Here is a 22,760-nt window from a genome sequence, read left to right as displayed (position 1 = left end):
TCCCCTTAGCTAATTCCTAAAGTGGTCCAATGGGGGATGATAGTTATTTACCATTTAGTCTGAATTCCTAAAGGGGGTCTAAGAAAGTTTTTTTTTTTTTCCTATCTGAGATAATTGTTTTATTTTATACATCCGTATTAAGAAAGCCAGATGTCTTTGAAAATTTCATTGCATTGAGGAATTTTTCTGATTACTCATAAAAGCCATTGGCAGTTTGGCTTGTTCGGTCAACGTGTGGCCACCCACGAAGCACTTGGGGAATAGCCGTCAATAATGTGGATCCCAACCTCTGTATCTGGAATCCTTACATGGAAACAGGGGAGGTTCCCTCTTGGCCCTTGGCTGGCTTTGGGGACAGATTTTGGGAGACGGGGGAATCTGAGTGCCTTGGAATTCTTCCTGTGGGGTATTGGGCAGATTGACTTCTTGGAATTGAGGTTGCTTTGGATGAACTGATGTGATGAACCCTTGGTGTTCCTTATCTTCAATCTTTATGGCAACCACCTGGATCATTACCCCCTGTTTTACAGGAGGGTTAATAGTTAGGAGGTAGCAGAGCCTGCATCCAAGTCCAGATGTGTTCAAGCCTCAGGCTCCTCCCACACTACACCCTACAACCCCTCCTGTCTAAACCCACACCACCGGGTGCCGGAAGGGATGTGCGTGGGGACAGGTGCCTACTGCCAGCCCTCTGTTGGGGGAAAGGATGGAGGAAAAGGTCTGCAATTTCATGCAGCCCACCCGCTCCACCCGTTGCTGATGTTGGGTGGACTGATGGGAGGTGACGGCACTTTCTTCTCTCTTTTGGACTAAGCACTGCTTTCTTTCATGCATCATTCATGCATGGTGGAAGGAAGTAATTCCTGATAGTCACAGAACCGTGGGCCTGGCCGGACAGCTGTTAGTATTTGTGGCATTTGGAGGCGTTCTGGCCATGGAGTCTTTGCGTTGTTGGCAAGGACGGTCAAGGACCCTAGATGCAAGGCAAGATATCTGTCAGTGTTCGCTCTGCCTCCCAACTCAGGGCTGGGAGTTTTCTACCTTCTGACCCCATAAACGGACTGGGACTTATCAGCCTCTGTCCCCACAGCTTCCCACCACCTCCTTATGCTTTATATCTTGGCAGAATTTTTCCTATTCTTAAAACAAAAAACAACTCTCTAACTGGGGGAGGGGTCTGGGTGAGGTCAACACAGAGCCTGTAGCTGTTGGGGTAATGCAGAGGGAATTTGCAGCAGGTGTTAGTCCTGGGTGGAGTTCCAGGACACCTCTAATCCTCAGATTCCCAGGGCCGCAGATGGTGGGTCATTCAGCTGGAAGAAAAATTGTCTATTAGGAAGCAATCTCCTCCTGGAAAAGTCGCTTTTTCTTTTTAAAGCACAGAATACTTAAGGCTAGGAAAAACAAAACAAAAAACCTGCCACGGATTACTTCTCCTAGAGCCGATTTTATGTTTACTACATCTCCAAAAACAGAATTCCATCCATTTCAAAAAAAGTCTTTTTATTCCCCCGCTGCGATACTGGGGATTGAACCCAGGGGTGCTTTATCACTGAGCCACATCCCCAGTCCTTTTTGTTTTTTGAGACAGGTCTCACTCAGTTGCTCAGATTGGCCTCAAATTTGCGATCCTCCTGAGTTACTGCGATTAGAGGTGGGCCCCACCATGCCCAGTCTATGCTCATTATTTTATTCTTGGCATAGTTTTGGCCTAGAGATTGAGTAGGACAGAAGCTGGGTTCTTAGAAAAAGAACATTCTGCTGTGGGCTACATTTTCTTTTTTTCATCTTGGAAAAAAATTATTAGGATTCAAATAGAGGTTATAACCTTAAGAAAAACAGGTTGCTTCTTGTTAAAATCTGCTTTATTCCTGTTAATTGGTTAATTGGTCTTCCTCAGGATCTGTGAACTCTTCCACCCACTTTAGCTCGCGCATGCGCGCATGCGTGGTACTTGAGTTAAAATTCAGAGGTAGCTAGGAAAGGGCAAGTGGGCGTGGGTGGCCTGCAGGGAACTGCTAATCGTTAGGAGGGCTGGGGCAGGCTCCCTGTGGTTCCTCCTGCTCCATTGGAGCTGGGTGGGGCAGCCCACGACTTGCTCTGGAAGGAGAGATAGGAGACCTGGTGTCTGGCCTGCGCTGTGTGATTGCAGGCAAGTCATGGAGCCTCTTTCCTCAAGTCGACATTGAGGGTGGGAGGAGGCCCAAGTGAGGGCCCTTGTGGAAGACTAGGAAAGCCAGTGCTATCACCGGACTGTGAGGAACACCTGCCAGAAGGTCTGGCCAACACAGTTGTTTTCTGTTTGAAATGTCGTTGCTGGGGCTGGGGAGATAGCTCAGTCGGTAGAGTGCTTGCCTTGTAAGTACGAGACCCTGGGTTCGATCCCCAGCACCCCCCCCCCCCAAAAAAATGTTGCCATTCAGGTGGTCTTGGAAGGCTTTGGATTTGAAGTTAATGCAGGTATGTTTGAGGAAAGACTGGCACATTGAAGAATATAATAACTCAGTGAGTCAAGATAATTAAGAAGATGGCATGCTTAAAACCAACTTTTAAAAATTAAGTGAAATTCAGAGAAGGCTTTGAAAGTAGAGCCAGCTGTACAGTTTCTTTAAGGAGTGTATGCCAGTGATTATGCCTCTTTAAAGTGAATGTTCCAGTCGCTTGTGGGCATGTACTGCTGTTTCTGCAGGTGTTTGCATGCCTGTGGTAGAGTGATAGAGAAAGGGTGGCCAGGATGTTGGGTGTTGTGGTTAACTAGTGCTGATCCCTAGGTAATCCTTCACCAAACCCAACCACTAACACATTGCTTGATGTTTTTTTTTTTTTTTTTTGCCAGAGCCTTGTGCATACCATACTCTACCACTGGGCTATATTCCCTAGCCCCTAATTCTTTACTTTTAGGGGAAAAAATAAATAGCAAAAAACCTTTTCCTCATGTGGATAATATTAAGATGTTACTCATGTTTGCTGAGTGTGACTGACATGTAGGTACTGCATACAACAGTTACACAATGCTTTACAGACTGTTTTTTAAAACTTAAAACCCATCAACTCTGCCAGCATTCGGATTACTTCCAGTCTGTCACACAACTGTTCTGATTTATTGCTGGTTACACGACTTCTTTACTTCTCAGAATTAACTGCTTCCGTCCTTATGAAGCAGTTTTCCGGGCTTAAAAATAACAGTGAACCATTTGATCAAATGATGTAGCTGAGCGTGACATATGGTTACAGAGAACAGTTTTCCTGGGAGGACCCAGGAAGGAACGTAGTGCTTTTCAGTGTGACAGCAGTTCACACCGAAGGAAAAACAATGATAAGTACTAAACTCGCCAATAGGTTTTCTTCTTTTCCTTCCTGTTTTAAAGGGGTGATGGGTGCTGAAAGAAAGTAGGGAGGATTCAAACCAAATTCCTGGTTTGAAAGTGCTGCAGAAGGCAAACTTGGCGGGGTGTGTCATTGCCAGGGACCCAGCTGCTTTTAATGTTTTTCCCCCACCTAAGAAAATACCAGAAGACGAGAGAATACGCCTAAAAACCATGCTCTGCAGTGTCAGCCTTTCAGGACAATATAATGCATTATGCATTTGGCTGAGAGAGGAACGGTGCAGGGAAGGCTTTTCAAGCTGGTCATTTTGTTGAAAAAGAATTTGCTAAGATGTCTCGGCATTTGCCAGGCTTTCCCCATCTCCCTCCACATTTGCGATGCTATGGGTTCTGCCTAATGTGTGGGCTTCACTGGATTGTCTTTTAATCGAGATGAGCTCTCAGTCCATCGTGAAACAAGGTTCCCTCTGGCTGGAAGGTTCTCCCTACATCTGCTGGACAGGGATATTGTTAAGGATAATGAGATAAGGACATAAAAATGTCTTCTAAACCATACTGGGGGAAAATCCTGCTTGTTTTTTGCTAACTGAAGCTTTTCCACATATCTTGAAAAGGGAGGACCCAAGCTGTGGCTGTGACTGCGACTGTGGCTGAGATTGCGACAGAGCTCAGGGCGGGGTGGGTTTGGTAATCTGGCCCTTAATGGGAGAGCTCATCTCACATTAAGCGTTTCTCTGGCTCTTGTCAGCCTTCAGCCCAGAGCTGAGCATGCTGTTCCTTTTTCTCTGAGGTGCTGGGGATGGAACGCAGGGACTCGCATGCTGAGCAGGTCCCCTACCCCTGAGCCACACTGAGCCCCTCGCATGCTGTCTGAATGAAAACCTGAGCAGGGAAGTGGCAGCAGCCCTTCCTTAATATGCTGAACATTCCAGAACCCGGAATCCAGGCTGGTTTATGCATCAGGTGTCTCCTACCTTGGTGGTTCTCCAGGACCTTCCTGGACAAGGATGCAGGGCCAGGGCTCCAGCTCCACCATGATAGGCCAGGCGCCCCTTTCCCATCATAGCGCATGACATCATTTTCTGGCTGCTCGCTAGATATTTAGGAGTCATTCTGTTGCATCATTGCAGAAAACAAGTGGTAAGACAAAACCCAGAGCTCCGTCTCACTGCATGCCGGAGGGAAAGCCAAAATTCAGAGTGTACTGTTTTCTGAACCAAAAGAGCCAGGCTCACTCTAAATGCCCCCGTCAGAATCATTACAGGAAAGCTAATGATCCCAACTAGTGGCCACTTTTGGCTGTATTTTGTTTTTATTTCCGTGCTAGGGATTGAACCCAGGACCTTGCACATATGAGGCAAGTGCTTTATCACTGAGCTACATCCCCAGCCCCAGTCCTATTTTAAAAATGCTAACATCCATTTTTGTGTATTTTATACAAAATGGATTATTTTGTTTCTTTTTTGTTTTTGTTTTTGTTTTGGTCCTGGGGGTTGAACCTGGTCACTTGACCACTGAGCCACATCTCCAGCCCATTTTATTTATTTATTTATTTTGAGACAGTATCTTCAGTATCATCAGCTAAGTTGCTGAAGCTGGCCTCCAACTTGCGATCCTCCTGTCTCAGTCTTCTGCGTCATTGGGAGCACAGGTGTGTGCCACCGTGCTTGGCTACAAAAACAAATGTTAAGCCTGAGTTCTCAAAAGGCAAAACTAACGGGCTGTGTGTCTGAAGAGTAAGCCTATACATTAAAACAACAACAAGGCCTGGGGTTGTGGCTCAGTGGCAGAGCGCTTGCCTAGCACGTGTGAGGCCCTGGGTTCGTTTCTCAGCACCGCGTATGAATAAATAAAGGTCCATGGACAATTAAAAATTCTAAAAACAATAACTTGGTTAAGTTCATTTTAAAACTGTAAAAGACTCAATGCTGATTTTAGTTTCTAAATGAGATTTATTATTGAATTTTCAAGATAAGACTATAGCACTTTGCTTTCATAGACTTGAAAATTTTTATTTTTACTTATGTATTTGCTTTTTGGTACTGAGGGTGGAACCCAGTGCTTCACACATGCTAAGCTTTTACTCTACCACTGAGCTACACCCCAACCGGGCCTGGAGATTTTAAATCACCCTAATGCAGACATACACATTTGTTTTTTAAATAACTTTATTGAGCTGGGTATAGTAATCCCTGCCAGGTGGGAGGCTGAGGCAGGAGGATCACAAATTCAAAGCCAGCTTCAGCAACTTAGCAAGGCCCTAAGCAACTTAGACCCTATCTCAAAAACAAAAAAATGGAGCGAGCTGGAGATGTGGCCCAGTGGTTAAGCACCCCGGGGTTTAATCCATGGTACCAAAAAATACAAACCACACCAAAACAACAACAGAAACCAACCTTATTGAGGTATCATTGTAAACTGTACATATTTGAAGTCGTATAATTTAATATTTTGATGTGAAACCAACATCACAATAAAAATAGCACACATATCCATCACCTCCCAAAATTTCCCCAAGCCCTTTGGTAATGCTTCTGTCTTCCTTCTCCTCACACATCCGATTCCTAGGAACCACTGATCTGCTTTCTATCACTATAGGTTTGTTTGTATTTTCTAGAGTCTATGTAAATGATGTCAAAGGTATATACTCTTTTTGGGGGGTCTGGCTTTGAGCATAATTGTGAGATTGATGCTTGTTGAACTCTTTTGTTGTTCTATTCGTTTGCACATAGTTGAGTTGTACCTGATGGCTTGTGGGGAGAGGCTGAGCATAGAAAATTATTGATATTGATAATACGGTTATTTCCCTGATTTTTCTGAACAACAGCTGAGAGGAAAGGGTAAATGCATAACAGATGTAGAACATGAGATAAAACCATAATGAAGTTTTCCAAAAAACACACTTCACATTCATAGCCCTGGAAAATGTTGGATTAAGGATACATAATTAGCATAAGCCATTTTGAATTGGCAGAAAGCTCAGTCGGGTTGAGAGAAGACTTGTAATTAGAGGACTGTTGGTTTCTCAGTTTCATTAAACAAATATTTTCATGCAAGGCCCACATCTGACCCAGAGTTGGGCTCCATGGAGATACAGCAGGGACCCCTTTCTTGCCCTCCAGAAGTTCACATCCAGTAGATAAAATGAGATGAGCAGAAATAAGTACAGAATGTAGGAATGGGGATTGTAATAAGAGAACCACAGAGATATCAAGCTATTCGGAAGTGGGAAAGATGATTTCTAGCTAGGAAGAACCTGATAACTTGTTTGGAAGTGGTGACATCTTGGCAAGGCTTCGAAGGAATGTTCTAGTTGAGTGTATGTAGGTATGAGAGAAGCCAAGGCCAGCATCAGTCAAAAAATAAAACAACCTGAGCAAGGACTAAGAGCAGGAAACGAAGGGACATTCACAGGGAATAGGTGTTGGTGGAGTTGGTCCTCCAGGACCAAGAGCTCAGGGTCTGTTCCAGGCCTCTCTCCTGAGCTTGTATGAGGCCATCTTCCCTCTATACCTGTCTGTCTGTGTCCAGATTTCCCCTTTTCTATCCATCCATCCATTCATTCATCCATCGGTCAGTACTGGGGATTGCCCTACCACTGATTCCATCCCCAGCCCTTTTTGTAATTTTTAAAGAATTTGCTATGGAGTCTTGCTGGACTCGAGCTTGCAATTCTTCTTATAGCCATAAATTATTTTTTTGTAAATATGACAGTTGTTCATTTGTATGTTTTCTCTGGAGAAATATCTAATCATGTCCTTTGATTCCAATTATTTTTGGGTAGGGACGGTACTGGGAATTGGACCCAGGGGTTCTTTGCCACTGACCTACATCCCCAAGTCCTTTTTATTTTGAGACAGGTTCTCAGTAGATTTCCCGGGCTGGCCTCCAACTTGTGATCCTCCTATCACTATAGATTTGTTTGTATTTTGTATACAAATATATAATAAGGTTACTTCCTTTATATTATATATAAATGGTGTCATCTCTGTTTTGGAGGTCTGGCTTCTTTAAGCGTAATAATGAGATTCATCCTTGTTGTATTCTATCAATAGTCAATTACCTTTTATTGTTGGGTACTGTTTGCAGAACATGGTCCAGTCAGTACCACTAACGAAAGGCCATATTAACATTCTGAAGCACGACTCTGATGAGCTCCCTCATCAAAACCTTCCCTGGCTCCCCTTTACCTGAACAGTGAAGTCCAAACTCCCAACCATGTCATTACAGAGTTGAATTGTGCCCTCTAATAAAGATTTGCTGGAATCCTAGCCCCTAATACTTCAGAAGATGACTTCATTTGGAAAAAGAACCCTTTTCAAGTTAAGGTAATCAAGTTAAGTTGGAGTCTTAGGATGAGTCCTAATGTAATAAGACTGGTATTCATAGAAAAAGGGGAAATTTGGCTGAGTCAGGTAGCCAACCACATCCCAGGTACTCAGGAGTCTGAGGCAGAAGGATCAGGTAACTCAGTTCCCAGATTGTTGATTGGAGGTTATGGCAGGATTGCTTTTATCCGTGAGATAATCAGGATCTCATTATTCATCTCCTCATGGTAGGGAATTAACTATATTCCATCGTGGGGGCAAATGAGTCCATTATTATAGGAGGAGACTCTTCTTGAGGGGAAATTCTACATCACCTCCATCACCCTTCCCATTAACAGCAAATGCAGCAGCCCCCTTACCCTCCTCGGTTGGTCACATCCTCAGGCCTGGGGGGTGGCAGCAGTATTCCAAAGAAAAAGGCTGCCACTTTTCAGCAGAGGGCTGGTGAGTGACAATGGCTTCACCTCCCTGTGTCACAGGTGACTTCAGAAAACACTGCGCAGTCCACAGTCCTGGGTCGGCCTGAACCCTGAAAGAAACACGAGCCTCAATTATGTTTTCATCTTTCCCACAATGTGTTTCATAAATTAGAAAAAAAAAAGAGTTGCTGTGTTTTAAATTTCCAGGTTATCATTTTTTTTTTTTTAACCTGAGAATGAATTGGCTCAAAGGAAGAACTTTTTTTTTTCTTTTTGGTGCTGGGGATTGAACCCTGGGGTGCTTTCCCGCTGAGCCACATCCCCAGCCCTTTTAATTTTTTGAGACAGGGTTTCAATAAGTTGTTTAGGGCCTCGCTAAGTTGCTGAGGCTGGCTTTAAACTTGCCATCCTCCTGCCTCAGCCTCCCTAGCGGCTGGGATTTCAGGCTTGCGTCACCGTGCCCAGTAGAACATACTTTTACATCTGCAGAGATTTTCTGTGTTTCCGAGCACCAGAGCTTGTCCACGTCCAAGGTCTTCACCCCAGGGTCTGAAATGGATTACAGAAGGGATGGCTTGGCCAATTGGCTTGTGGCATCTAAAAGCAAATTCTGAGAACTTCGGATGAGCAGCAGGTTGAGGAGTGGCTGGAAGAGGCGGCAGGGCAGGCACCGAGGGACTGAGACCTTTGGAAAGAGAGGGATCGCTGCTGCAGACTGGAGAGGCCAAGCTAAGGAAAAAAAGATTTCGAAATTACTGACTTTTGTAGAAGTTGGGCAATTAAAAAAGGAAGAGGGTAATTAAAATAGAGTGCTTTGGTGGCTCCGAGTAGAAAGGCCTGGATCACAAAACTACGGGAAGTGGTGTCTGTGGTGAGCGGCCTGCGAAGGGCCCAGGCCAGCAGATGTTCTCATGCTTCATACTGTGGGAACGCCGAGGGGGAGTTCGCTGGGGAGTGAGGACAGGGGCTCCAGGAATGAGGACGGGCGGAACTGAAGGGCAGCCTTTACCTGCGGGCAGCAGCCTCCCATAAAGAGTCTTTGCACACACGTGGGCCTTCGCAACCTCTTGGATCTTGCTGCCCTCACAGCCGGCCAAGGCCCCGTGGGACGCCCCCCACCGCTCCCTCCCTCCCTCCCTCCCTCCTCCGTCCTCCGTCCTCCCCGCTGTTGGGGTAGTGACTTAATTTGGGAATGTGTCTCCCAAGGTGAAGAAGTCAGAGCTGAAAACGTGGACGCCTTGGAACACAGGCAGAAGCTATATTTCAAGGGACTGGATGCAGCCAGCTCCTGGAGGTGATGTCATCTTTAGCAATGCGAGTTTGCTCCCAGGAAGGTTCCGATCTTTTCGCGAATCTAAGAATAACGAGTCCACCAGCTACAGCAGCAGCGTTGGGACTCGGCCTTGCAGCTGAGCCGCTGCGGTTATCTTTAATCCCCCTTCTTTATGACTGTGGAATTGTGGATTAGGGGGATAAATAGATAGTGGGGGAAAAACTTCTCATTACACTGTGTTGTCAGGGCAAATACTGAGCGGTATTTTGGACTTTAGGTTTTGACACCCAACTTGTCCACTCTGAAGTGCATAAGGAAATTCAAGAGAAAATGAAAATATAAGCAGCTTAAAATTGTGGTTTCTCCAGCAAATGTAGCTTTGTACAGGGAAATGAGTCTCTCCTGTATTTCCATTTTGAACACATTGTTTTGGTCTAGGATCTGCTTTTGAAAACTATAAAGCTGAGATAGACATCATTACCCTACATACACGTATGATTACATGAATGGTATGAATCTACATCGTGCACAACCACAGAAACGAAATGATGTACCCCATTTGTATACAATGAATCAAAATGCAGTCTGTAAAAATAAAAAACAAACAAAACAAAACAAAAACCTATAAAGCTATATTGTAATCTAATTTTAATCAGGTAGCATCAATCTGGCCTTTAGACTCATTAGATACATTTTTATATTTCAAAATATACTTGCCCAAGTGTTCTAGCTTTTAAAATTTAGATGAATTTCCTAAAAAGCCAAGTATAATGGTTTACATTTCTTTGCTTCACATTATTAATTTCTCCATGCAGAGATCTAATTAACAATGTGTAATGTAGCAGAAAAAAATTAGAAATCTGATTTTGTGTTTGTGCTTTAAGCTGCAGGAAGGTTCATTGGTGTTTCATTTTCTCTCAAGTGGGGACACTTTTCCAGACTTGGAATTGGGACCTTAGGAATCAGACCTCACCTCCTAATATTGCAGAAATTGTCTTTGTAGATGCATGTGTTTTTTTCTAGTGCCCAATTTTTAAAAAAATATTTTTTAGTTGTAGGCGGACACAATACCTTTATTTTTATGTGATGCTGAGGATCAAACCCAGGGCCTTTCATGTGCTAGGCAAGCATGCTACCACTGAGTCACAACCCCAGCCCATAATGGTCAATTTTTTATTGGCAGTAGGACAAATTAGATTCAAATGGGAAGTGCTTCTGCTGGGGCAAAATCACTCTTCACTTCAATATAGTTCTGAGATTACTTTTTTTTTTTTTAAGTTGTAGATGGACACAATACCTTTATTTTATTTATTTATTTTCATGTGGTGTAGAGGATCAAACCCAGTGCCTCACACATGCCAGGCAAGTGCTCTACCACTGAGCCACAACCCCAGCCCCTGAAATCACTTCTGACCTCAGATTTCTAGCCTCTACTGTCCCACTATATTTTTGCTTTTGGCAAAGTGTCAAAAAATATAAAAAGTGTCAATAAATATAAAAAGCTCATTTGTTTATTCATTAACAGTCAAGAAAGAAGAAAACCCAAAACAACCCCAACATCTCAAACCACAACAAAAACATTTGTCACAAGTAGTTCCTAGAAAATCAATCTACTGTCTTGTCCATTTCTAACAGACCAAAATTTTAAAAAGTGAATCACTGTCTCAAAAGGAAGGAATTTCTGTCCACCTGCTGTAAGGGATGAGCCTCCAGGACATTACCCTGTGAACCAAGCCAGTCACAAGAAGATGAATTATTCTAGGCTTCCTTTTGTAGGAGGTAGCAAGAGTCATCAAATTCATAGAAAAAGCAGGAAGTGGTTGCCAAGAACTGTGGACTATGGACAGTTAGTGTTTAGTGGGTACAGTTTTGGTTTGGGAAGATTAAAAAAAAAGTTCTGGAGGATGGGTGGTAGTGGTCGCACGGCAGTGCCAATGTGCTAGGTGTCACACATTGTTAAGATGCACTTAACAATGGTTAAGGTGGGCTGGGGTGTAGCTCTGTGGTTGATCGTGTGCAAGGTCCTGTGTTCATTCCCTAACACCACAGAATAAAAGGAATGGTTAAGAAGCCAATTTTTTTTTTTTCCTTGTAGTACTAGGGATTGAATCCAGGGGTGCTTTACCACTGAGCAACATCCCCAACCCTTTGTATTTTTCGAGACAGGGTCTTCCTCAGTTGCTGAGAATCTCACTAAGTTGCCCAATCTGACCTCCAACTGTGATCCAGCTTCGGCCTCTTGCGTGGCTGGAATTACAGGCAGGTACCACGGCACCTGGCAAGATGCTAGATTTCACGCCATGTTTATCTTGTCTCAATTTAAAAAAAAATAATTCCTGTGGATGGAATGGATGGTGGATAACAACCCAGTCTGCTCTGGGTGAGCAGTTCTGAATCTTGTTGACTTGTTTCTTTTGCCTGCTAATTTCCTTCCCTCTGGGTAGCTGATTATTTCCCAGGTCTAGCAGGGAAGTACTTCTTTCTGGTTTCTTTCTGCATCCTCTCAGTTCCTTTCCGGTCAATACTGTGTGGAATCACACATGCAGAATGAAACCAGAAGAGTTGGCTCCAGGTTGTTTGGGGCAGGCCAGGGATTGGAAAGAGAGGAGTTATTAGAAAGTTTGTTCTTGGGAGAAATCCCAGTCCAGCCTGTATCCTGAAGGGGTCACAGGTTTGGATAGAGCTTTAGTAAAAGGCTATGTGAAAATAAAATACAGGTAAATGCCAAATGCAGGGTAGACCCCCTACCTTGTGCAAAAGTTGTCTAGATGTCCCCTTGCTGGGGCTGGGTGACTATTTTCAGGGAAGTGTTGTGCTTCAGGAAAGCAGTTCTGGAAGGGATGCTGTGCAAGTTCTAGTGGGAGGAAGAGGATGGCTTGGTGAACAGGTGTGCATATGTGACTGATTTATGGACCGTCTAGGTCAGTCCTGTCCAGTAGAATTTTCTGTGATGATAGAAATGTTCATGCTCTTAAATACTTGAAATGTGGCTATTGTGACCAAGGAACTAAATGTTTAATTTTAATTTAATTTTTTTGGTACTAGGGATCGAACCCAGGGGTACTTCGACCACTGAGCTTCACCCCCAGCCCTTTTTATTTTTTATTTTGAGACAGGACCTTACTAAATTGCTGAGGCTGACCTCGAACTTGTGATCCTCCTGCCTCAACCTCCTGAGTTGCTGGGATTACAGGTGTACACCACCATTTTTTAAAAATTTGCATACATTTGAATAACCTAATGTGGCTAATGGCCACCTTATTAGATGGCACAGCTCTGAGTTACTTTCCATTGTGTGATTCCTGCAGTTCTTCGTGACCCCAGGATTCCGCAGTTTGGTTTTGGTTCTGGGGAGACTTAAGAATTCACATCTGGACCCGGCACTATGGCACACACCTGTAATCCCAGCAGCTTGGGAGGCTGAGGCAGGAGAATGGGGAGTTCAAAACCAGCCCCAGTAACTAAGTAAGGCCCTAAACAAAAGTGAGGCAGCACTAAGCAACTCAGCCAAGACCCTGTTTCTAAATAAAATACAAAATAGGGCTGGGGCTGTGACTCAGTGATCTAGTGCCCCTGAGTTCAAACCCTGGTACCACCCCGCAAAAAACAAAACAAAACAAAAAAGAATTCACATCTGCTTAGAGTTAGACCAGAGGATAACTAGGTTTGTTTGTTTGTTTATTTGCTGTACTAGAGATTAAATCCAGGGGCTCTCTTCCACTGACTTACATCCCCAATCCATTTTATTCATTTATTTTTTTGAGACAAAGTTTCACTAAGTTGCTGAGGCTGCTCTTGTGATCCTTCTGCCTCAGCCCCCTGAATTGCTGGAATTACAGGTGTGCGCCACTGGGCCTGGTCCCTGACACCTTATAAAAGCTTCCAGGGCAGGATATTTTCCTGCAGTGCCCTGGATAATGGAGAGGGGACTCCTATTTGGTTCTTGCTCAACCTCTGGGGAACCTCAGACTGGTGGCTATATTAGTGGGAACCTAATTTCTGCTGGGAAAATCCCAGTAGAGCTGTCAGGCTGGACAACCCCTACCGTGTGCCCCACCCCCACCCCCTAAGCCTGAAGGCCATGCAGCAGGGCGCAGAGCCACCTCGGGGATCTGTGTGGCCTTACACACGGAGAAATCAGAAACCGGTGAGCTTTCCCACGGCTGGAGGTGGCCCAGTGATCATTTCCAGCTGTCGCCGGCCAGGACCGCCTCCTCCCCACACGAGGCTTGAGAAGTTGTAGGAACGCGCCAAGGGGAACCTGGAAACGGTGGGCGTGGAGAACGTGCGTCGCTGGGCGGAGGGCGGGGACTCCAGGGAACTTCCCTAAGTGATGAACTGGCTCCAAAATGATCACTGCTTTTAAAGTGATGAGGCGGGGTCGGCAGAGCAGGGCGTTCTCACCCTGCAGCTCAGGCATTGGGGTTAGGCCCCCAGGGCAGGGTGGGATGCGGTGGGGATGTGGCCGGGTGCCCCTCTTCCATGTCGCCCAGTCTTGTCCCCTGCCTGGCTCCACCTTACCCAGAAGGTTTCTTATGGACCATCACCTGCAGATGAACCAGCCCCACGAGCAAACACGTGTTCACATCCAGTCTTTAATGCAGAGCAAGAAAGGTCTCCTGAGCGTACACATTTTTCCAGCATTATGTTTGGCTTGAGTATGTAAGACAGTGAAGTGGAATTATTCTTTTTTTTTTTTTTTTTTTTCATATTTTCAAGAATCCTTTGTGTATGGACTGGTCGCTATGCCACCATTCGCCTGTAATTCCAGCGATCTGTGAGGCTGGGGCAGGAGATTTGCAAGTTTGAGGCCAGCCTCTGCAATTTAGCCAGGCTCTAAGGGACTGAGCAGACCCTGTCTCACAACAACAACAACAAACGGCTTGTGATGTAGCTCAGTGTTAGATCCCCCAAGTTCGATTTCTAGTACAAAAAAAAAAAAGCTTTGTGAAGGTGGGGTGGGAGAGGGCCAGGGCTGGAATTAGCTGGTGGCATGGCAGCGTGGGGCGCTTGACTACCTTCTCACCAACTTTGAGGGCCTTTGGGAACATCTCCAGAGGGGCTGCTGCCACACTCTTAGGGCAGGTGCCACAGGGACTGGCTGCTTCTGCCTGTTGGGAGTGTGCAGAGTACAGGGAAGGACAGGGGCTGAACTTCCAGCCCGGCAACTTTCAGAATGAACTTGGACAAGTCATCTAACCTCTCTGAGCCCCTGATATTTCACCTGTGGAAGGGGCCATGATGGGGGATGGAGGTGGAAGGGAAAGGAGAGAACAAGAAGCCTGGTAGTGGGGGGCCTTTGCCCTCCCCTGACCTCACCTCCCATGAGCACCCCTTGCATTTCCCTTTTACTTATCGAGGTTCCTCTTCTGTGTTCTTTGAAAAAGCCTCCCTTTGGAGCTTCTCAGAATCCGCATGCTGAGGCCCTCAGAACCTCTGTGGGGGTCAGCCAGACATGCGTATTTTTTTTAATTTTTTTTTTGGTTCTGGGGATCGAACCCAGGGCCTTGTGCTTGCAAGGCAAGCACTCTACCAACTGAGCTATCTCCCCAACCCCATGCATATTTTTTCACCATTCTTTGGGTGATGTTGATGGCCTTGGTTGAGAGCTACAGTCTTAAAAGACCTATGGAAACGGGACAGCAAAAGGTGCGAGGTCTGGCAGCTTCCAAACTGGCGGTGGGGCCCTCTTGGGATTCTGCAGGGACACCTGACCGTCCAGTGGAGTAGGTCTTTACACTGAAGGTTTCATTGTCATGGTTTTGCTGGAGCTGGAGCTCCGTGGTAGAGCGCTTGCCTCGCATGCTCAGAGGCCTAGGTTCCATCCCCAGCACCACGACCAAAGGAAGGATCTTTAATTAACTCAGACTCTGTGACACATGCCTATAATCCCAGGTACTGGGAAGGCTGAGGCTGGAGGGCCACAAGTGTGAGGCCAGCCTGGGCAATTTAGCAAGAGCCCGTCTTAAAATAAAAAATAAAGAGAGTTAGGAATTTGGATCAGTGGTAGAGCATGCCTGGGTTCAGTCCCCCATACCCTCAAAGAAAGGACCTTCAGTTGTCATAGTTATGACCCTCGGGGGAGATGTCAAAGGTCCATTACATTTAGTAATTGTAGTTTTGTGAGGAACATGTAGTTTTGTTTGGAACACGTAGCTGTGTTAGGAACATGACTTTGAAGTCCCCAGCTCCAAGGCTGGTGCCCATGCTGGACTCACTTGGCTGGCTAAGCCCTGCAGGTCCCAGCAGCCCCCACAGCTGGTCATCCCAAGTCCCCCATGAGTCCCCGCAGCAGCCCTGATGAAGTGACGCAAAACCTGTTTCTTTCTGGGAACCGACCCAAAGACAGGGCCAGCTGCTGGTGCTGCTGTGAGAAATGAAGCGAGAGTGAAGCCTTTGGGGAGAGGAGGTTCCCCGCCAGAAAGTCAAAGCTGCGGCACAGCAAGGGAGGGCCGTCCTGTGTGGCCACGGCTTCTGTCAGCCGTGAGGAGAGGCGTCCTGAGCTCCTGGCTTCATCCCTACTGTGTGCCAGGGGCTGCTGGGTCGTCGGCATCTGTTCTGGGTCCAGGCCTAGCCCAGGGGCTGGAGGACTTGACAACTCACTGGAAGTGTCTCTGGGATGTCCCCGTACGTCGGAACGCACACTCTATATGGGTGAAGCGTCCGTGCTTTGATTCTGCGTCCTAATTGCTGCATGGCACCAGGGCATCTCTGTAAATAGACGTGGACACTGGATGGTGCCTAGACACGGCAGCCTGCTGCTTCCTCCGCCGTGATAGGGTCAATGGGGTGGAGCTGACCAAGTGGGGTTTATGGAACACAGGGGTGTCAGGGATGCTTTCCTTAAAACAAAAATACAACCTTGAATTGCACCTGAAAAAAATCCCCACATAGCTCTGAGTTGTGAATGGAAGTTTGTTGGTGAACAAAAGCTCTGTTTAGGGACCCAAAACTGTCCACATCAAATGGGAATTGCATGGCTAAGTTTTTCTGTTTCCCCTGAATCTTTTTTTAAAGAATTAAAAAGAAAGTTTATAGTTGTCAATGGACATTTATTTTATTTATTTATATGCATGCTGAGAATCAAACCCAGTGCCCCACACATGCTAGGTGAGCGCTCTACCACTGAGCCCCAACCCCAGCCCTCCCCTGTATCTTAAGAGCTGGAGGGAGGAGGCCAGTTCCCAGGGTGGGAAGGCCCTGCCTTTCTAACCCCTGGGGAGTCAGCTGGACTGAGAAGACCAGTGACCCCTCCGGGGAGGGTCCTGTGCACCCCGAAGCCTCTTTACTTGGCTTCATCTCTGGGAGGACCAGATGCACTCTTTTTTTGCGGTGCTGGGGATCGAACCCAGGGCCTTGTGCTTGCAAGGCAAGCACTCTACCAACTGAGCTATCTCCCCAGCCCCCAAACGCACTCTTAACACAGACACTAACAGAGGGGCACTGCCTTCTGCCCGCAGGTATCGGGTGAACTTCAGACCCAGGTATGTTATCAGGTACAAGACGGTGACCCAGTTGGAATGGAGATGTTGCCCTGGCTTTAGAGGAGCAGACTGCCAAGAAGGTCCCAAAGACCCCGTGAAGACCCCCCGCCCCACGCCTGCTCGGCCTCGAAACAGCATAAAGAAAGCCACAGGTAACGTTTTACTGGTGCTTTGATCTGCGTGGCCACCTTTAACATTTCCAGTACTGCTTCAAAGGATGGGATTTATCATCTACCAGATGGAACAAATATACATATGTAGCAGAATATTTTTTTTTCTTTTTTGGTGCTGGGTATTGAACCCAGGTTTACTTAACCACTGAGCCAGTCCTTTGTATTTTTTTAATTTTGAGACAAGGTCTTGCTAAATTGTTTAGGGCCTTGCTGAGTTGCTGAGGTTGGCCTCAAACTTGCCATCCTCCTGCCTTAGCCTCCCAATCCCTGGGAATTCAGGCATGTGCCGCCACACCCAGCATGGCTGAAATTTATTTGCAGGAGTAGAAGCAAACTCTGCTGTGAGTAAATTGCTTAGTTAGGGCCAACTCCCCTTGTACAAGCCAGCGCCTTAGAACCAGGATGGTAAATGCTAATGGGTTCAGACTAGTGTGGCCTGGAGGCACTGATGTGAAGACCCTCAGATGTCATGGTGCTCTGATTTTACTTTCATCTCCAAGGCCCAGTTAGAAAGCCGAGTTTAAAGGAGTTAAAATAGTCTTAAAAAAAAAAAAAATGTGGGGTTGGGGAGATAGCTCTGTCGGTAGAGTACTTGCCTTATAAGCACAAGGCCCTGGGTTCGATCCCCAGCACCCAAAAAAAAAAAAAAAAAAAAAATGTTAAATGATTCTCCTTATGTTTGGGATGAGATGTTTGCAAAGTTTAGCTCCAAGTTAGAATTTTCACCAATAGTTCACCTCAGCTCTTGAAGTGTAACATTTAGAGAATGATTTTTACAGATAAAATTTTTTCCTCGCATTTTGCTCTTACATCACCTCATCTTTCCTCCTCTAAAAATGAGTCACAATAAACACAGCTTAGCTTTTCTTGCAAAATGAGATGTTTAAGTCATCTTTGCTTTTTACCTTCCCATGAGATCTTTTCAGTTTTCAGCTGGTAGTGCTTCCCAACATTATCTGTAAAATAGATTTTTAAATGATCTCTTTATTATCTAAGTAATGCATGCCAATTAAAAAATGTTTACAAAACATAGGAACATGTTTTTTATTTAAAATATTTAATTGTCAGGTTGGCTATACTCAGCTGTGCAAAGTAATGACTTTGTGCATACAGTGTGTAATGATTAACACGGTCAAATTAACATATCCATCACCACCCAGGCTGGATCTACTATATGGCTGACCTGAAGTTGTTTATCTCATAATTGGAAGTTCACACCCTTTGACCAACATCTCCCCATTTCCCCCACCCACAAGCTTCTGGCAGCCACTGTTCTTGCTTTTATGAGTTTGATTCTCTTTAGATTCCATGTGTGAGATGGTTTGTTATTTCTCTTTCTGTGTCTGGCTTATTTCACTTAACATAATGCCCTCCAGGTTGTAAATGATAGGATTTTCCTTTTTAAGTCTGAAGAGTATCATGCTGTATATATGTAGATGCACAGAAACACACACAGACACACACACACACACACACACATACACACACACCACAATTTATTTGTCCATTCATCCATCGAGGGACACTGAGGTGGTTAATGTATCTTGGCTGTTGTGAACAATAACAATGAACAGGGACATGTAGATATCACTTCAAGATACTGATTTCCTTTCTTTGGGTCTATATCCAGAAGTAGATTACTGATTGTGTGATAGTTCTACTTTAATTTTTTAGGAAATAGTCATAGTTTTTTTTTTTTTTTTTAAATACTGGGACTTGAAAAAGGGGTGCTCTATCACTGAGCCACATCCCCAGCTCTTTTTGTTTTTTATTTTGTGACAGGGTCTCACTAAGTTGCTTAGGGCCTTGCTAAGTTGCTGAGGCTGGCCTCAAACTTACCATCCTCCTGTCTCAGCCTCCCAAGTCCCTGGGGTTATAGGTATGTGCCACAGCCCCTGGCTGCTCCATGCTTTTTTCCATAGTGACTGTACCAATTTATATTCCCACCACCAGTGTACGAGGGTTCCTTTTTCTTCACACCCTCACCAGCACTTATCTCTTGTCTTTTTGATAGTAGCCACTGTTTTAGGTTGCTCTAACTGAACACCAGAGACTGGAAAAATTTAGAAAGAAAAGAAATTTATTTCTCACAGTTCTGAAGGCTGGGAAGTTCAAGATCGAGGGCCAGCATCTGCTCATAAAAACAAACAAACAAACAAATAGCCATCATCATAATATGGCAGAAGGGCAGGCAAGCATGAGTCAGACAGAAAACTCAGGTCACGCTCATACTTTTATCAGGAACTCCTGCAGTTACCCATTCGCAAGGGTTAGAATCCTCCAGTCCTGATCACCTCTTGGAAATTAAACTTCTACCTGAGATTTGGAGGGCACATTCAAACATCGACAGCCTCCCCTAACATTTCGTTAAGGAACTTGAGTTTTTCCTGCATCTGGCAGGCTCTATCCTAGGCACTTGGAATAAGGAAAAACCAGGCAGACTGGGTTCCTGACCCCAGGGAAGATAAACATAGGCTGTGATTACAGTTAATCCTGTCGTGAGCCTGTGTGGGAAACACGAGGTAGGGGAGGTAGGGTCTGCTGGGTCCTAGTAGTTTATCTTTGTTTGTTTAGTTTGGGCTTTTAATTTCATCAAAGTTTGAATATATACATTTAGTTTTACAAGTTAAATAACTCTACGATGACGAATGGGAAGAAGAGGAAACCGGTTCTCCCTCACTCCTTGTCCAAACCAGAGGCAATTACTTTAAACTTCTTCTTTTCTTCTTCTTCTTCTGGTGCTGGGGAGAGAACCCAGAGCCTCCTGCAAGCTAGGCAAGCCCGCTGCAAACGCTTCAGATGCATCTTTGGAATTTACCTCCAAATCTCTTGACTCCTCTTTGTGGAAGTTGAGAAATCTAACTCCCTTTGGTCCATTCCCCAACACCCTACTTTCCATACAGTAAAAACACCATATTTTCACTGAAGTCAATATGTACTGTACCAACTCTGTGGTTAATGTTTACAGCCAAGCCCTGTGGTATATTAGGAATGGTCTTTCCTACATGGACTTTTGATTTTCCATAGTTAGTGATTGTCTTATGTTTTTCCTTTTCTGGGTCTTGTGTGTACATGTGTGTGTGGTGTGTGGTGGTGTGTGTTTCCCATTTCAAACCAAATCCTTGTCTGGTTATTTGACTGTCCCTTTTTTATGTCTAGACACAGCAGCTTCATTTTCTTGAAGAAACCTCCTGGAGCCTTCTCATACCCCCCCTCTTTCCCTCTCCCTGGGGTCTTAACCTGCCTCTTTTCAATTGGATTCCCATTTTCTCTTTAGCTCCCTGCTCATTCTTTCTTACTTTACTCTTGTTTTGCTTGAGCACATTCTACAGTAGATTCTTTCTTTTTCTTTTTCTTTTTTTTTTTTTTTTCCCTTTTTTTGTGCTGCTAAGGGTAGAACATGCTAGGCAAATGCTCTACCCCTGAGCTACACCCCCAGCTTACTCTAGTAGTTTCATGAGAAGATTGCGTAGGAGGTAAACTTTTGTGATACTTGATAGTATGAAAATATTTTTAGTTTAGTTTCAGAATTCTAGGTTGGAAATACTTTTCCTTTAGAATTTTGAAAACATTGCTTATTTTCCTTCTGGCATCCAATACTGCTATTAAAAAAGTCCATAACTGGGCTGGGGTTGTGGCTCAGTGGTAGAGCACTTGCCCAGCACGTGTGAGGCACTGGGTTCGATCCTCGGCACCACATAAAAATAAATAAAGGCATTGTGTCCATTTACAACTAAAAAAAAAGTCATTTTTTTGTTTGTTTGTTTGTTTTTTAGTTGTAGATGGGCACAACACCTTCATTTTGTTTATTTAGTTTTTTTTGTGGTGCTGAGAATCTAACCCAGTGTCTCACACATGCTAAGCAAGCGCTCTACCACTGAGCCACGACCCCAGCCCCTGATGCCAGTTTTTAATATATAAGTTGGGTAGGGGTTTTGGTCCCCTCCCTTTTTCATTGTCATTTTAGTGGGATTTTTAGGAGGAAGTGAAAGGAAATGCTTATTCTTGATACATTCTCATTGTAAAGAATGTACTGTTTTTGCAATTTAGTTTTTCTTGTCAATAAATAATAATCTTTCATGCCAATAAATATTCTACAATATCATTTAATAGCTTCAAAGAGTAGGATTGTTTGGACATAGTCTCATACTGTTGGTTATTTAGGTTGTTTGTAATTTTTAATTATATATTTGTGTTTTTAAAAATATATTTAGTTGCAGATGGACACAATACCTTTATTTTTATGTGGTGCTGAGGATTGAACCCAGTACCTGATACCTGCGAGGCAAGTACTCTTCCACTGAGCTACACCCCCAGCCCTGTATATTGTATTTGAATAAGTGTCTTTCCCTGTTAAATTTTATATTCATCCCTGATTATTTTCTAGGATATATTTCTAGAACTTTAATTGCAGGGTCAAAAGGATCTGAGTATTTTAATACAAAGTACTGTAATATCCTTTGAAGAAGTTATAGCAATTTACATAATTACCAGTGGAAGAGAAGTACTCCTTTTATTCTTCCCATTCCCCCCATTTTTTTTTTTGACCTTTAAAAAGAATTTTCCCTTGCCCAGTGTTTTAGTAGCTTTTTTGCTGCTGTGTCTAAAAGACCTGACAAGAACAGTTTTAGAGGAGGAAAAGCTTAATGTGGGGCTCACAGTTTCAGAGGTCGCAGTGCATTGACAGCAGGCAGAACATCATGGCCAATGAGTCCAGGGGAGGGAGGCAGCTCATAGGATGATCAGAAAGCAGAGAGAGAGACTCCACTCACCAGAGACAGACTGTGTACCCCAGAGCCGCGCTCCCCTTGGCCCACCTCCTCCAGCCACACCCCGCCTGCCTGCTGTCAGTCACCACTCAGTTAATTCCATCCGGGGATTAATGCAGGGATTGGGTGAAGGCTCTCATAACCCAGGCGGTTCACCTCTGAATGTTCTGGCCTCGGCTCACCTGGGAGACCACGGCAGGGACACCTCCTATCTAAACCTAACAGCCAAAATAGCATCTCACTAATATGTGATTTTATAACTTATATTCTTAGGGTCTTGAGAGAGTCTACATTTTCAGTATTGAAAATGAGTATTCTTTATTATTCTCTGCAGGGTAAAAGATGATGTGCTTGGGAGTTGGGACGTCGGAATTGCAGTCCTGGTTTACAACTAAATGATTTGTTAGAATTAATTTTAAAGAATTTGTTTTTAGTGGTAGATGGACACGATGCCTTTCTTTTATTCATTTATTTTTATGTGGTGCTGAGAATCGAACCCAGTGCCTCACACGTGCCAGGCAAGTGCTCTACCACTGAGCCACCGCCCCAGCCCCAAGAATTAATTTAACAAATAATAGCCGCTGTTCTAATCCTGTGCAAAGGGCCGCGGGTGGCAGGAACCAGCGCCTGCGGTTCTCAGTCTGCATTTCCGTGTGGCGCTTGCTGCGTTCAATTTGCTCCTCGCGTGTCGTGTCTGACCTTTTCTGCTTTCCGCGGCGTCCTCACCGCTGTCCCCAGGTTCGTCAGTGTCGGCCCCTTCCGGTGGCCCTTTCCAGGGCACGGTTCTTTTCTTGTTCTCTTGCTGCGGGTGTTGATGGCCTCTCTTTTGTTTAATTTACCTATCTCCATTTTTTTTTTTTTTTCTTTTGGACTGTTTCCTTGGGAGATATTTTATCCAAAGAGAATTACCAAAAATAGAATGTCGTCCTTGACCTGGTGAATCTTACTTCCCATGGCTGGCAGGCTTGTGGTGCGGAGACACCAGTAC

The 22,760-nt window shown here is 44.8% G+C and overlaps 1 protein-coding gene across 1 annotated transcript in view; it reads left to right on the top strand.

The window, feature by feature from the left end:
- Emilin2 (elastin microfibril interfacer 2) overlaps positions 1-22,760 on the top strand; it is a 50,814-nt gene that overhangs the window by 5,730 nt on the left and 22,324 nt on the right. The window contains exon 3 of the mRNA XM_047526877.1: positions 16,807-16,982. Within this exon, the coding sequence (XP_047382833.1) occupies positions 16,807-16,982 (176 nt within the window). The remainder of the gene's footprint in view (positions 1-16,806; positions 16,983-22,760) is intronic.

Source organism: Sciurus carolinensis, chromosome 15, assembly GCF_902686445.1.
Source record: "Sciurus carolinensis chromosome 15, mSciCar1.2, whole genome shotgun sequence".
Lineage (NCBI taxonomy): Eukaryota > Metazoa > Chordata > Mammalia > Rodentia > Sciuridae > Sciurus > Sciurus carolinensis.
This window is presented reverse-complemented; position numbering and strand designations above follow the sequence as displayed.